At 43.3% G+C, this 15,125-nt stretch overlaps 1 protein-coding gene across 8 annotated transcripts in view; it reads right to left on the bottom strand.

Moving 5' to 3' along the window:
• Nucleotides 1–12,536, bottom strand: part of LOC136060459 (golgin subfamily B member 1-like) — a 43,456-nt gene extending 30,920 nt beyond the window's left edge. For 7 of the 8 annotated variants that reach the window (XM_065755005.1, XM_065755009.1, XM_065755015.1 and 4 more), the window contains exons 1-9: nt 12,464–12,536; nt 5,452–5,509; nt 4,227–4,370; nt 3,722–3,868; nt 2,916–3,038; nt 2,185–2,352; nt 1,641–1,826; nt 1,066–1,188; nt 784–897 (exon numbers count right to left, since the gene is read on the bottom strand). In XM_065755005.1, the coding sequence (XP_065611077.1) occupies nt 784–897; nt 1,066–1,188; nt 1,641–1,826; nt 2,185–2,352; nt 2,916–3,038; nt 3,722–3,868; nt 4,227–4,370; nt 5,452–5,496 (1,050 nt within the window). In that variant the 5' untranslated portion in view covers nt 5,497–5,509; nt 12,464–12,536. Of the gene's footprint in view, nt 1–783; nt 898–1,065; nt 1,189–1,640; nt 1,827–2,184; nt 2,353–2,915; nt 3,039–3,721; nt 3,869–4,226; nt 4,389–5,451; nt 5,510–12,463 lie in introns of those variants that run through there. The other variant, XM_065755008.1, reaches the window with a different exon arrangement.
• Between the last annotated feature and the right edge of the window lie 2,589 nt (nt 12,537–15,125).

The following is a 15,125-nucleotide window of genomic DNA, read 5'->3' as shown; positions in this document are numbered from 1 at the left end:
TTGTGACAGGAAAAAAAGCCTGCATAAGGCACAATGCATAACAAACTTGAAGGTTGAATAAAGCACAGATTTAGCTTGGATCACTCACTTCTGCTGTGGATCTTAACTATCTCAGCAGGACAGGATGCCTACCTGGTTACATAGTTTAAATTATTTCCAATAGATTGTGAGGCTGACAATCCACTTGAAAAGTGGAAAATATTTTAGAAATACTATGGTTAAAATGTTGGCTGTGGCACTTCTCAGACAAGTTGTTTCAGAAAGGGCCTCAAAAGTCTGAGGGACTGCAATGTCTTTCCTAGATTGTTGAACTGAAGCAGCAGCACTCAAAAGGCTGTAATCAGGGTTCACATCAGGTGCTTAACACAAAGAACCTTGGCTTTTGCATATCAGTAGAAATACTTAAGGAAGGGGTACAGTACTTGCAAAACACTCTTCAAGGGAAAAAAATAAAGCCTCAGTTTTGGAGTTCTCTCCAAACTCTAACTAGAGAAATAGAAGGTTTTGGACAGCAAAAAGTCTTTGATGTACAAATTCTTAGAATTAGTCAAAACAAACTGAGTGACAACTGACAGTTTCAATTTTTCTTACAATTTACCTCCTCCTTAAAATTCATTTGCTAACTGAAGTTAATATTTGCTTGCACAATCATGATTGCATTATCAGTACATGTCAAAAACTCTCAGAGTATTTTACACAGAATTATTGTTGTTTACAAGCAACCATTTTCAGAACTTCTAATTGACCAGATGAGTTAAGCAGGGTGTATATGATGTTTCTTACATTCAATTCCTGGTCCTTGGCATCCAGTTCTTTTTGCAGCACGTCTATCACCTGTGTTCTCCCCAGCATGACTTCTTCTTTTTCATGGAGCTTCTGCTTCAAGGCCTTTAGCAGCTAGCAAAAAATAATAATAATAATCAAGCTATCAATACAGAGATAAAAACTTTGAGAAGACAAATAGGAAGTCTTATCTTCAGCTTCCCAAGCATATATCCAAATAGTGTCATAGAGGTTATTAATTACTTTAATCCAAACTCTCATAGGTAAGACAAAGCAATATACCTGTTCTAAGTCAGCACTTGCATCACATTTAGCAGCTAATTTAAAGAGCTCCTGCTCATGTTTCTTTCCCTGTGCTTCCAGCTCCTTTTCCTTTTCATGAATTATATTTTGAAGCACTTGTACCTGAAAACACATACAAAGCAAATACGAAGCCAGTTCAGAAAAGTACATTAAAAGAACAGAGAACTAACTAAAGTACAGACTTCTCTGAAGTCTGAATTTTATCTCCACTTAGCAGTTAAACAGAGTAGGCATCTTCGGTGATTACCAAAGACAATGATGTACACAGATAAACCTCCAACTTGCATGAAACGTGCCTCAAACAAACTTCAAATGAAAAGAAAGCCATCGAGGCCTTGGAGCATGCCCAGAGAAGAGCAGCAAAGCTGTGACAGTCTGGAGCACAAGTCTTGTGGGGAGCGGCTGAGGGAATTGGGGTTGTTCAGTCTGGAAAAGAGAATGCTGAGGAGAGAACTTGTCACTCAGTACAACCTGAGAGGAGGTTGTAGAAAGGTGGGCCTCTTCTCCCAAGTAATCATGACAGATGTAATTTTTTTTTTACAGTATTTACTTACATTTTTCATATACTTTGCTTCCATTTTCTGGAAACGTTCTCTTTCGTTGTTCTGAACATTTTTAAGACTCTCGATCTCTTCCTGGAACAGGCTACACTTTTCTTCACTGTCTCCAACCTTCTTGTTAAGCTGCTGAACAAGAATCTCCATGCTTTGTAGTGATGATTCTTTAATGAACAGCTCGTTCTTTAGAATAAAAATGGTAGGATGATAAGAAGAATGGATCCAGGATAAAGAAAAGCTAATTACCACAAACCCACCTCTCAGCCCTCCCTCTAAAATTAAGCAACATTAAACAAGAAACCCAGGTTTGGTATAAATTCAAATGAAGTTTTCCAGCAGATTCCAAAGTCAGAATTAATGATACTGACTAAAGTAAATATAGATCTAAACTAAAACAAATGAGACAACCAGCAAAGAAATTATAATCACGTAAATAACTGCAGATTATTTATGCTTCAGAAAAGGTCTGATCATATAATATCAGGGTTTGTTGGTTCCTTGATATTGCAACGAAAATTTCATATCTGAGCTGACAATATACCTTCAGCTCTTCATTGGGCAAGAGTACTTCACTGGTAACACCACCTGATCCACACGCTATCTGTAAATCGATGATATAGGCATCTCTGTCAGCTAATTTCTTTTCTTTCTCTGCCAACATGGCATCCATTTCAGCCCCCCGACAGCGCTGAGCCTCCAGTTCAGTATCCTGAAAATGAAAACACAACACTGCATGTAATCTATACTTCTATCATCTACAGCACAGAACAGTTTGTATTACCTCCTTATACCCTATTTTAAGTTACTGAAAAAACTGCCACCGCGTTCACAACCCAGTTAAACATTTTTTAGCCATAACTTTTAATTACTAAGCTTGCTTCTCACTGAAATTCTGTAGCACTCATAATCCATCCATTTCCCACAGTCAACAACATTCACAGAACACAAAATTAATCCTAGCTTGAATTTCTTCCTGTTATGAATTGCTTTTTGCAACTGAAGCAAAAAAACATTTTTATTCAAAATAAAAGCTTTAAAGACTTTAACCCACACAGGTGATACAGTTTTTCCTTTTCCATTTGCTATCAAAATACTACAGAAGTACTCTCAAAAGGTCACTGTTAACTGAAGATACAGTGAAATAACTAATACTTTATTTTCTCTAGCAAATTATAACATATAACCATCTCTGCCTTCTCAACCAAAAGCCTTTAAAGATAATCCTGCACCACAAATGTGAAAAAACACACTTAGCATCACTTAAAATACCACCTTTTTTTGTAACTCTTCATTTTTCTGCGTGATCTGGGTTTCTAATTCTTCAATTCTCTTTCTCAGCACCAATATTTTCCCACGATTTGCTGCAGCACTTTCCTGGTCACCATCTCTTGATGGCTGCAAAAACATGGAGTCTTGAATACCAAAGATAGGTAGTGACTGACTTTGGGGTACTTCAACCTATTCCAATAATACTGGTGAAATAAGGTAGTCTTTACTTGTGATTGCTATTTTTATTCCATTACATATGAATCCAAGAAGCAGCTAAACAAAGGTAGCACAGTATTTCTTTTAAGTGTGTGGAAGTTATTTTATAGAAGTTAAATGACATTAAAACATGCTTTTTTGAAAGGAAAACAACTCTCATACGAAAGCACAAATTTAATGGCAAAATATCAGTCACCTAAAATGAAAGATTACTACATATAACTCACATTTTGCTTCCAAGACCATTTTTAGATTTCCACTGTTGTTCTGGTTATTAAAATTATGAGGTGAGTTTTTTAGTTTCATTTCCTCTTAAAAATATATATTCCTGATTCATGCATGAAGAGTTTGAGATGACAATAAGACAAAGAGCAGTACAATCTTTTCATTTATTTTAATAATAATTTGAAAAGAACACAACTTTCTAGATTTCTATAGAAAAGTAGGTTAGATAGACATACACAGCTTGGGAGACAGCAACTACAAAGTTTATCTTTTCCTAACCTGACCTAAGCAGCTCAAAACTGGGACTTCAGTTCCATGCTCAAGTCTAGCATATTAGACCGTCCACCTTCAAGCTCAAGGGCATTTACCTTTTTCAGTTCTGCTTTTTCCTCTAAGCTTCCTGATGCTGATAACTGTTTCTTGAGTTCTTCCAGTTGTGAGGTTAACGATGCAACCTTGGCTTTGTTTTGCAGCTTCACTTTGGAAAGTTTGGCATCAGCAGATTCCTTCTCCTCCTACAAATATCAGCCATAAAGAGCTTTAGTCTGCATCCTTCAACTCTCCCATTAAAAGCAAACAAACACACAAACATCTAAAAACAAAACAAAGAAATCTAAATCCAAAACAAAGTTTTGGAAGAGACTGCTGTCTGCACAATACCTAAACTCAGTTAATATTTTGGAACAGACAATCCATCAGCAAAAAGCTCTAACTCACAGGCGTCAGTAACAGCTGATCACTACTAAAGCTTCCTAAAGTTCCTCCAGTTGTTGTAGATGACTGTTCAGCTTTTATTTAGAAAATCAGCTTATGATAAACAGGACTAAAGTGGTTTTCTGAACAGTCTTTTTGGCAGAAATACATACACAGTACCTTTAAGAGATGATCTTTACTTCGCAGCTCAGCATCCTTCTCTCGAATGAGCTCCTTTAGCTGTATGACGAGGCGCTCAGTACTTGCCAGCTGTTCAGTCAAATCTGTCACCGACATGTTCCTTGCATCTTGTGAGCCCACAGCCTGCAGACATTAACTACACTTTGAACAAACAAAATGGTGCAGACAATGGTCCTTGTGAAAAAAAAAATCAGTTTTGATGGGGTTTTGTTTTGTTAAGGTTTTTTGGGAGGCGGGGGAAGGCAGGGAGGTGTGTTTATTTTTTAAACACGCACACCAGATCTTTTTAGAATGTAACATTAAAACACGAATATACTACTTGTGCACATACCAGACTGGTCTTAGCCAGTTTGACAGATATAGTAACATGAGTTATATAAAACCATGTTAAAAAGATCTCAAAGCACAGTTGTAATGATCTGATTTCTTCTGTGTAGGAACACTCTTCAGCGTACTACAGTTCAGTCAGACCATTACATCATTCTATCTGCCACCTCAGGAATTCCCTGCATTTTCTTCCTTTTCCTCATCCTTATAAATTCTCTTGCACAGCAACTTTCCCTGCTGCCCCAAAAGTCATCTGTGAGGAATCATAATAAGAAGCTTCAAAGATTTCAAGTGTATCTAGCTAACTCTACTCGAGGCTTTAAAGCAGCTTTATTTTAAAGGGAGCAGAAATAAAAAACACCTTTCCCTCAATAAGACATTTCCCAAAATAAGGATTAACATAATTACAGCAATATTCTTTTTTTTTAAGGGGAGTGGCAACACTGATTTTGAATGGATAAGCAAATCATGAAAATAATTAATAGCTGTATCAAATGCTGAGCAACTGACGTACAAGAACTGAATTTCCTTAACTACTGGATTTTCATCATGACATCCAATAGTACTGTTACTGAACCTACAGGCAACAAAATATTTTACTGAACACGCTAAGCACAAATAACCCTCAGGACAAAGCCCATAAAATTCCTACAGATGTTCTCTTAAAGCAAGAAAAGCATAATGAAGAGGAATAAAGCAGTTCTGTTATGGTTAAATATCAAACAGACTGGAAGCAAGAACCCAACTCTACTTCTAGTGTCCTAAAAGTGAAAGATGGTAAAAGCAATCAAGTAACTTCTTTACTGAAGAGCAAATGCATATTATTAGCATAATATCAACTAAAGGAATTATTACTGAAAAGTAATTCATTACTTACTACTGCTTTGGAAGGAGAATCGTCTCCACTACCCCATTTCCACATAGTTTCAAGATGGCTATGAAAAACATAAACGAAATAATACAACAGTAAATATCAATGACTCTCAGATAACTCAAATTAACTTGTCCTTCTCTCTGTGTATTTTAAAGTAAAATATTTGAATCTAATTTATTTGTTCAACAATGTCAGCACCTCTGATCTCCATCACGTTACTAGTTGCTAAGAAATAATTCAGTTATTTATAAAATATGCATACTATGCCTTTTGAGCCCCAGCTTGTAAAATGTCAATACTATAAAAACTAAAAATCCAAAGAAGCCTTTAAAATGTACGTACTGTAATGTAGTATTCAGCTTGGTTGCTATTTCCTCATGTAAATAGAAGATAGAAGCCCTGCTAATATTTAACCAGACCTCAAACACTGCCTGCCACTGAGGTACGACAGGGTTTACTTCAACTCGTGCTTCTATAAAACAAAACACATAGAGTAAAATCTTCAAAGAACACCATTCTGCATTATGTGCCATGCAATCACCTTCATCTGAAAAATGAAGTCACTGCTGCAACCCTTGAAGTCACTGATCAGTCTATTGAACACGGGCAGCTGACACCGCAGGAGCAGCAAGAAATCCTTCCTCCTTTGCTCTGCAGCAAGCACCGCGGATTTCCAAATCGTAACAAGGTATCAGATACACGTAATTGCCATCTGAGGCTGCTAAAGCAGTAGTCTCACAAAGGAACACAACGCAGGGCCCTAAGGTGGCAACATCCCAAATATGGAGTGGACAAAAAGCAACTCAGGGGTTAAGAACGATACTGTGTAACAGTGACAGGCCTGGCTGAGAAAAAAAACGGGTATTCTTCAAAATATCCACGCTGTAAACACCAAACCATACAGGGCGGGTTTTCGGGAGGTTCCTGTATCTCGGAACCGAGTGAGAGCGGCCGGACCTGTCGGCTGTTCTCGCGAGACATTAACGAGGCGTTAACGACGCGTACGCGTTGCCAGGGTTTCAGCGCCCTCGGCCACATCCCTCAGCTGAATAGGGCTCGGGGCGGGCAGCGAAGTGTCACTACCCACTGTTTGTTTGTGGGGTTTTTTTTATATATATATATATTTTTTAATTATCATTATTATTTATTTATTTTTAAGTTATTACAATTCATATATATATATATATATTATTATAAACTATTTTTCATTTATTTATTTACTTTCAATTTTTCATTTATTTGTTTTTACTTTTTTTGTGCCATGGTCTCTACTAGACAGAGGGCTTGCCTTAAAAAGGCTGTGGCGACCCAGACAGAAGGTCTGCCTAGAAGCGTGGCTACACAGGTCTCTGGTTGCAAGGAGTGCCAGAGCCCGCTACTGCTGGATGAGGGTGCTAAGCAGTTCTCCTGTGCGAGGTGTGAGCAGGTGGAAGATCTGCTTAGCACGGTGGTTGAACTGAAAGAGGAGGTTGAGAGACTGAGGGCCATCAGGGACTGTGAGCGGGAGATTGGTGGAGTAGCTCCTTAGAGCGCCAGAGAGAAAGGCACCGGGGAGATCCCTCGCAGTTGGTGGTGGACTCCCTGACCTGTCCCCGTAGGGCAGAAGGGGGATATCTGAGGGATAGGGAGGGCTGGCAGAGAGTCCCTGCTCGGTGCCCTGCTCGGTACCGTGGGCAATCTCCCCCTCTGCCTCCCCAGTGTCCCCAGATACCCCTAAGCAATAGATTTGCAGCATTGGATGTTGAAGAGGTGATAAGGGGTGAAGTGCAGGAAGATTCCCGCAGGAGGTCACCGATGGCAAGGCAGTCACCTCCGTGCATTGAGACTGCTGCTACTAAGAAAGAAAGGAAGGTGATCGTAGTGGGTGGCTCCCTTCTAAAGGGAACTGAGGGCCCCATTTGCAGACCAGACCCAAACCGCAGGGAAGTGTGCTGTCTCCCTGGGGCTCGGATCAGGGACATTGCTAGAAGACTCCCGGACTTGATACGCCCCACCGACTACTACCTGTTACTCGTAGTTCAGGCAGACTGCAATGAAATATCTCAGAGAAGTCTGTGAACTATGAAAAGAGATTTCAGGGGATTAGGGCGATTAGTTCAAGGGGTGGGAGCACAAGTGGTGTTTGCTTCCATACCTTCTGGGGCGGTGAAGGACACAGAATGGGCTAGGAAAACACAGGTGATGAATAACTGGCTGAGAGGTTGGTGTAGAGACAGACACTTTGGGTTTTTTGACCACGGGGCAGTTTACTCGGCTCCTGGCCTGTTATCTGTTGATGGGATGCACCTATCTCAAAGGGGGAAACGAATCCTAGCACAGGAGCTAGCTGGACTCATTGAGAGAGCTTTAAACTAGCTGTGATGGGGGAAGGGGATAAAACAGGGCTCACCAGTAAAGAGCCTAAGGAGGCTGTGCTGGAGAAAGGGGTGAGGCAGATATCTCAGCTGAAGTGCATCTATACCAATGCACGCAGCATGGGCAATAAACAAGAAGAGCTTGAAGCCATTGTGAGGCAGGCTAACTATGACCTTGTGGCTATTACAGAAACATGGTGGGACCTCTCCCATGACTGGAATACTGGGATTGATGGCTACAAGCTCTTCAGAAGGGATAGACAGGGAAGAAGGGGTGGTGGCATAGCTCTCTATATCAAAGAGTGTTTTGATGTTGAAGAGCTTGAGGTTGGAAATGATGTTTCCATGGAAATGATGGAATGATGAGTCCCTATGGATAAGGATCAGGGGGATAGTCTTTAGGAGTGACATCGTGGTGGGGGTCTGTTATAGACCACCTAGTCAGGATGAAGAAATAGATGAGGTGTTCTATAAACAACTCGTAGATGTTGCACGATGGCCAGCACTCATTCTCATGAGGGACTTCAACTTCCCTGACATATGCTGGAAATATAATACTGCGCAGAGGAAGCAGTCCTTGAGATTTCTAGAATGTGTGGATGATTGCTTCCTGACACAGCTGGTGCAAGAGCCTACCAGGGGAGATGCCTTGCTAAACCTACTTTTCACTAACAGAGGAGGACTAGTAGGAGATGTGAAGGTTGGAGATTGTCTTGGCCAGAGTGACCATGAAATGGTGGAGTTTGCTATTCTGGGTGACATCAAGAAGGTGACTAGCAAAACTACTACCTTGGACTTCCAGAGGGCAGACTTTGACCTGTTCAGGACACTTGTTGCAAGGGTCCCTGGGGACTTGCTCCTGAGGGGTAAAGGGGTCCAGGAAGCCTGGATGCTCCTCAAGATGGAAATCTTAAAGGCACAGGAGCAGGCTGTCCCAGAGTCCCGTAAGTCGAGCCGGAGGAGAAAAAGACCAGTGTGGATGAACCAGGAACTTTTGTTGAGACTCTGAGAGAAAAAGAGTCTAAGTCCTCTGAAAGATGGGTCAGGCTACTTGGGGTGACTACAGAGAACTGGCCAAGATCTGCAGGCAGAAAATTAGAAATGCTAAAGCCCAGCTTGAACTTAAACTGGCTACTGCTGTGAAGGAGAACAGGAAACCCTTTTACAAATATATTAACAGCAAGAGAAAAACTAAGGAAAATTTCTCTCCTTTACTCAACGAGGCAGGGAATGTAACCACAGATGATAAGGAAAAGGCTGAGGTTCTCAATGCCTTCTTCACATCTGTCTTTAATAGACAGGACAGTTGTCCACACGGTACTTGCCCTGACCTGGAAGTCCGGGACGGGGCACATAATGCACCCCCTGTGATCCAAGCAGAGACGGTCAGAGATCTTCTCCTCCATCTGAACTGCCACAAGTCCATGGGGCCAGATGGGATTCACCCAAGGGTGCTGAGGGAGCTAGCAGAGGTGACTGCCGAGCCACTTTCTGCCATCTATCAGAATTCCTGGCTATCTGGAGAGGTCCCACAAGATTGGAGGCTTGCCGATGTGACTCCCATCTACAAGAAAGGCCGTAAGGAAGACCCGGGGAACTACAGGCCTGTCAGCCTGACCTCGGTATCAGGGAAAGTTATGGAGCAGATGATCTTGAGGGAAATCACACGACACGTGCATGGCAATAAAGGGATCAGACCCAGCCAGCACGGGTTCATTAGGGGCAGGTCGGGCTTGTCCAACCTCATCTCCTTCTATGACTGGGTGACCAGACAGTTAGATGAGGGAAGGGCTGTTGATGTAGTCTACCTGGACTTCAGCAAGGCTTTCGACACAGTCTCCCACAGTATTCTCCTGAGGAAACTGGCAGCCCTTGGTGTGGACAGGTTCACTCTTCTCTGGGTGGAGAACTGGCTGGAGGGCCGTGCCCAGCGGGTAGTAGTTAATGGAGTTAAGTCCAACTGGCGTCCTGTTACGAGTGGTGTCCCCCAAGGGTCAGTTTTGGGGCCCATCTTGTTTAATATCTTTATTGATGACCTAGATGAGGGAATTGAGTGTACCCTCAGTAAGTTTGCAGATGACACCAAGTTGGGAGGATGTGTCAAACTGCCTGAGGGTAGGGAGGCCCTTCAGAGGGATTTGGATAGGCTGAACAGCTGGGCTGAGCTCAATGGGATGAGGTTCAATAAGACCAAGTGCCGGGTCCTGCACTTTGGCCACAATAATCCCATGCAATGCTATAGGCTTGGCCAGAATGGCTTGAAGAATGTAGAGAGGAAAAGGACCTGGGGGTGTTGGTTGATGCTCGGCTCAACATGAGCCAGCAGTGTGCCCAGGTGGCCAAGAAGGCCAACAGCATCCTGGCCTGTATTAGAAATAGCGTAGCCAGCAGGAGCAGGGAGGTGATCATCCCCCTGTACTCAGCTCTGGTACGGCCGCACCTCGAGTACTGTGTTCAGTTTTGGGCCCCTCACTACAAGAAGGACATTGAGGCCCTGGAGCGTGTTCAGAGAAGGGCAACAAAACTGGTGAGGGGTCTGGAGCACAAGTCTTATGAGGAGCGGCTGAGGGAGCTGGGATTGTTTAGTCTGGAGAAGAGGAGGCTCAGAGGAGACCTTATTGCACTCTACCACTTCCTGAAGGGGGGTTGTGGTGAGGAGGGGGTGGGCCTCTTCTCCCTGATAAATAACGACAGGACGAAAGGGAATGGCCACAAGTTGCGCCGGGGAAGATTTAGATTAGACCTGAGGAAACATTTTTTTTCTGAAAGAGTGGTCAGGCACTGGAATGGCCTGCCTAGGGAGGTGGTTGAGGCACCATCCCTAGCGCTGTTCAAGAAGCGTTTAGATGAGGTGCTAAGGGATTTGATTTAGTAGTTGGGTAGGGATAGTGATAGGAGGATGGTTGGACTAGATGATCTTGTAGGTCCTTTCCAACCTTATGAACCTATGAACCTATAAACTGCGCCACGGAGATGCGAATTAAGAGCAGAATAATGTATATTGCCCTGCCACTGGGTAATAGTCCAAACAGCAGCACAAAGTGAGAAGCCAAGCCCTGTTTGCTCTGTAATCTCCACTCTCCACTAGGAACACCCATCTGTAGAGCATACTTTTGAAATATGCATGCACAGATCAGTCAGCACTACTGAATTTGGAAACCAGTTTATTATAAACATTAGCACATAGCTTACCTTAAAAAGTATGCAGAATGATAGTAGAGACTGCTTTTAAAGATGTTTATCTTCCAAAAGCTAAAACCAGCAATCACAGACTGCAATCTACATTAACTACAAGGTCAAAATGAATTATGCTAAGAATCTTTCCCAACATTAAAACCAAGAAAGCAGCTACGGGCTTGGGGATGGAAATTATACAACTTAAAAGTACAAACCCCATCTATGACTCCTCCAGAGCCCTAACATCAAATCTGCTCCCATTAAAAAGCTTGCTTCCACATACATGAAAGGGTTACCAAGGTACAAAGAAGTAAAAAAGGACTCACTGGATGCAACACGGTGGTGCATTTACATTTTGCTTATGAATATTGTAACTCACATCCAGCTTTGACTGAGGCAATTGCCTTCAGCCACTTCATGTGCCAGTACCCCATGTGTTTTCATTTACACCAGGTTTACTAAATATTGACAAGTTTTCCAAACCGAGCTTGGAAACAAAGATTTCTCACCCAGTCCAATAGTGAGTTTTGCTTTTCTTATGCTGATAACAAACTGAAGCACCAAAGCTGCAACTGGAATGCTTAGCACAACCGTTTCTTCCTTGCAGTATTATCAAAACAGAACACAATCAAGCTTTCTATCACAGTTGTCCTTCCTGTGCTAGCCTATTTCCTGGACATAGTGCTATCGCTCATCAAGCACAAAAGAAGCAGTCCAAACCATCTGTGGCCATCTTAGCTGTGCTAATCCTCCCTCTGCAGGATCTACCTGCTCTCCCTCACTTTCAGTGTTCCACACTTCTTCATCACTGCCAGCAGCTCATCCTGCTCTTTGTCTTGCATTTCTTATCATTCTTTGCCATGCACTGTACACTCATTTCTCTCAGTCTTCCCTTCACTGAGGAACGCCAGGCAGCATAGTCAAACCTTTCACAAATTCCAAGAGGAACAAAAGTGTCCTTAATGGCAGTGAAGTAAGTTTCTCCTTACGCTCAAAGGACGACTGAGGTTTCAGCTCTTATCGTAACAGGATTTTATCGAAGAGAAAAGCACGTCTGGCAGCTCTGTTTCCATACTGCTCCGCTCCACTGGTCCTGCTATAGCTGCAGTTAAGTCCAGCTAAAAAAATCTAACCGTACACTGACCCGCGGGAGTTGTGGGCCGCTCATTTCCCTGAGCCAGCTATTTCAGGGCCCAGCACAAGGGGCAACGAAGAGCACACAGCTGCGGGCAGGACACCTTTCAGCAGCAGCACATACGTAAGCGACCACAGAACCCCCCCAGCTTGATGATGAAAACTGCACAGGGTAAAATACTGAAGCGCATCGCCACACACACCTACACGGACAACTGCGAAAGCACAGAAACCGACCACTGGCTTCCACAGAACCACGCACACACAGAAGCCCCAGGCCCCGCCGGCCGCCGATCCGAGCCCCGCGAGCAGCACCCAGCCACCCACCGCCAAGCCGCGGCCCCTCTCACCTGCGGGTGCCGGTGGGCGGGCGGGAGAGCCGTGCAGGGCCCCGCGCGGCGACACCGCCTCCTCCGCCTGCGCCTCTGCGCGGCCCCGCAGCGCCCGGAACCGGCGGCAGTCACGCCCCCGTGCTGCAGCGCCCCCTGGCGGCGCGGAGGAGCGCCGGCCCTGGAGGAGCGCGGGAGGGGGTGACCGAGGTCGGAGCGGCTGAGGGAGATGTGGGCATCTCTGAGGTTATCGGCGCGCTGTGTCTCGGCTGTAACGACAGCCGCGCTGTCAGTGTACCCGGAGATGAAGTGAAACAGCTTTCCCAATGTCCAGCGTGGCCTTCTTTCCAATTCGCAGCCGGTGCCTTATGATTAAACACTGGCCATTAATAAGACTGTCTCGTCATTTGCTGGGCCTGTAAGATGTGAGGCCAGGAGCTCCCACAGGCACTTCCCACTGAAATTCCCAGCCACGTCATGGACACAGGCTTCCCATCACTGCATGCCTCGCAGTACTCTCAGGAATAAAGACTTCTTTGGGAAGCGTGTGCACAAGAACAACAGCACTGTGTTACACCCGCAGAGAGCAGTGGGGTTGGCTAGCATTTGAAAAACACAGGGCTGGAAGGCATCCTACTGAAACCTAAAGTCCTAACCACTTCAGCAAAAACAGCATTAGATCATGTCTAGAGATTTTCATATGCAGGAGGGGGGCTTCAGACATAATGGTCCAAAACATATTCAGGTAGTGGTCAGCCCTTGTTCAGGTAGATTTCCTCATGCATTCCTGAACAGATTTTTCTGCTTTGTATTTATAATTCAGAAATTCTGCCAACATTCATTATGATAGCGCATGACTGACCTCATAAATAAAGAAACCTCTAGGGTTGTGAGGCAAAACCGAGAGCAGCAGAAGCAGAATGTACATGGAAAAAGATGTAGGTTTAGAAGGCTTACATGCCTCTGAGTACAGCCAGCCCTGCATCCTCTTCAGGCCCAGAATTACAGAGCTTTCCACTCTCATATATAGGAATGTGCATACAAGAGCTGCCTGGGGAACACTGTTTCAGTGCCTCTTACTTCATTTACCCTTATATGACCATTTCTTAAGTGACTCTTCAAAATGAGTTCCAGAAGCTGGTTCAGAAAACTTACCTACATCCTTGCTACAAACACTCCGCTTCAGTGAAAGAAGCCAAAACTTTCTTAAACTTTCACTTTTCTTTGTAATGTGAGTTGACCTGCTGTAATAATCAAAACAGCATATAAACTCACATGGACTGCGTCATCCAAAAGCCTTCCTTACCTTTTAACCCTGTGTATCAACTAGCCTTAGAAAGATGGGATGGGAAATGACACCCTGCTTGCTTATGGAACCCCAACAGGCAAATCATCTGCTCGGTTCTCCCGCTCCAAAATGCAGAGTGCTGCACCAAGGTCCTGTTACAGCAGTGTTAAAACTGCATCATCAAATCTGAAAATACAGCACACTGGGAAAACAAATGTGCATCTCATGAATAACTGGCTGTAACGTTTTTGTGTGCCTTGCAGCCTAACTTAACTGTTATGACTCTCTTCGGCACCAACAATGAATTCATTTATCACCAAGATACATATCCCTCAGAGACAGGTGGAGGTTTGGATACAGTGAGATCTCTTCTAGCTGGAGGATCACTGCTGTTGTTAGATGCCTTTCGTACTGATAAAACAGCAGTGTCCAGATGCCCCAGTTGTCCAGTATCAAGTTGCTTTGTGTGCAGTTCTCTGTTGGGACTACTTTACTGCCTTAGCAATTCCTCCTAAACGTGGAAGAATTGCTCCTAACTTGTCAGACTCCTCATTTCTCTCAACCCAAAGAGCAGTGGGAGGAAATTTCTTCCTCAGGCTTTCTGCTTTCTCTATACATATGCCTCTTTTCAGAACATCCTGCATCCTGAAACAGCATGGAGACACCCCACCTCATCTAGTGAGAAAACCAGAGGATGACTTCAGGAGGATACAACAAAATTCTACCAACCAGTGGCATCAGCCTCTCATTCCAACCAGTACCATGTTAATGATATGAAATACTTACTACCTAACTATTCTCATAGTTATGAGAGGTTTTACCACCATAACATAGAAATTTATTGCCTCTGTGATGACAGAATTAACACTTTTTGTCAAGTCTTTTAAATATTTTTTGTTTGCTTTTTCACTTTTTTAAACTTCCCTTCTCCTACAATTTTTTGTTCTTTCTAAAAAATCTCAGCTCTATCACCTTTTATTATTTTTACTGTAGGAAAATTGTACTTTTACCAAAGCATGTTGTATTTTATGCTTTGGCACAGACAGCTCCTCTTTCTCAAATGATGGGAAATCAGTATTTTCAGCAGGACAAATCCTAATAGGTTCATGGACCACATATTCTACTGCTTCCCTCCAGTGTCATACCAGTACTACTTCACCTAGAGAAAGACCACTAATCCTTTTTATTTCCCAGCATAACAGCTCCCTAAAGAAATAATCACTCTGTCAAAACTCTCTGACTATATATAGCAGCCACCTCCAGGTCAGAAGTGAGAGAAGTTTGGCTTGCACTTAAGGAGAGCTTCCCGAAGGAAAGCATGGATGCATCTTGCTTGGAAATGAGAATTATATTTAGCTGTAAGTAGCATGCTCTCAAATAACCACACTTTCCGCA

This window comes from Cyrtonyx montezumae, unplaced genomic scaffold (assembly GCF_038088225.1).
Source record: "Cyrtonyx montezumae isolate F1298 unplaced genomic scaffold, pur_monq_1.0 scaffold_10, whole genome shotgun sequence".
NCBI lineage: Eukaryota > Metazoa > Chordata > Aves > Galliformes > Odontophoridae > Cyrtonyx > Cyrtonyx montezumae.
Note: the sequence above shows the minus strand (reverse complement) of the source record. Positions and strands in the feature narration are given on the sequence as shown.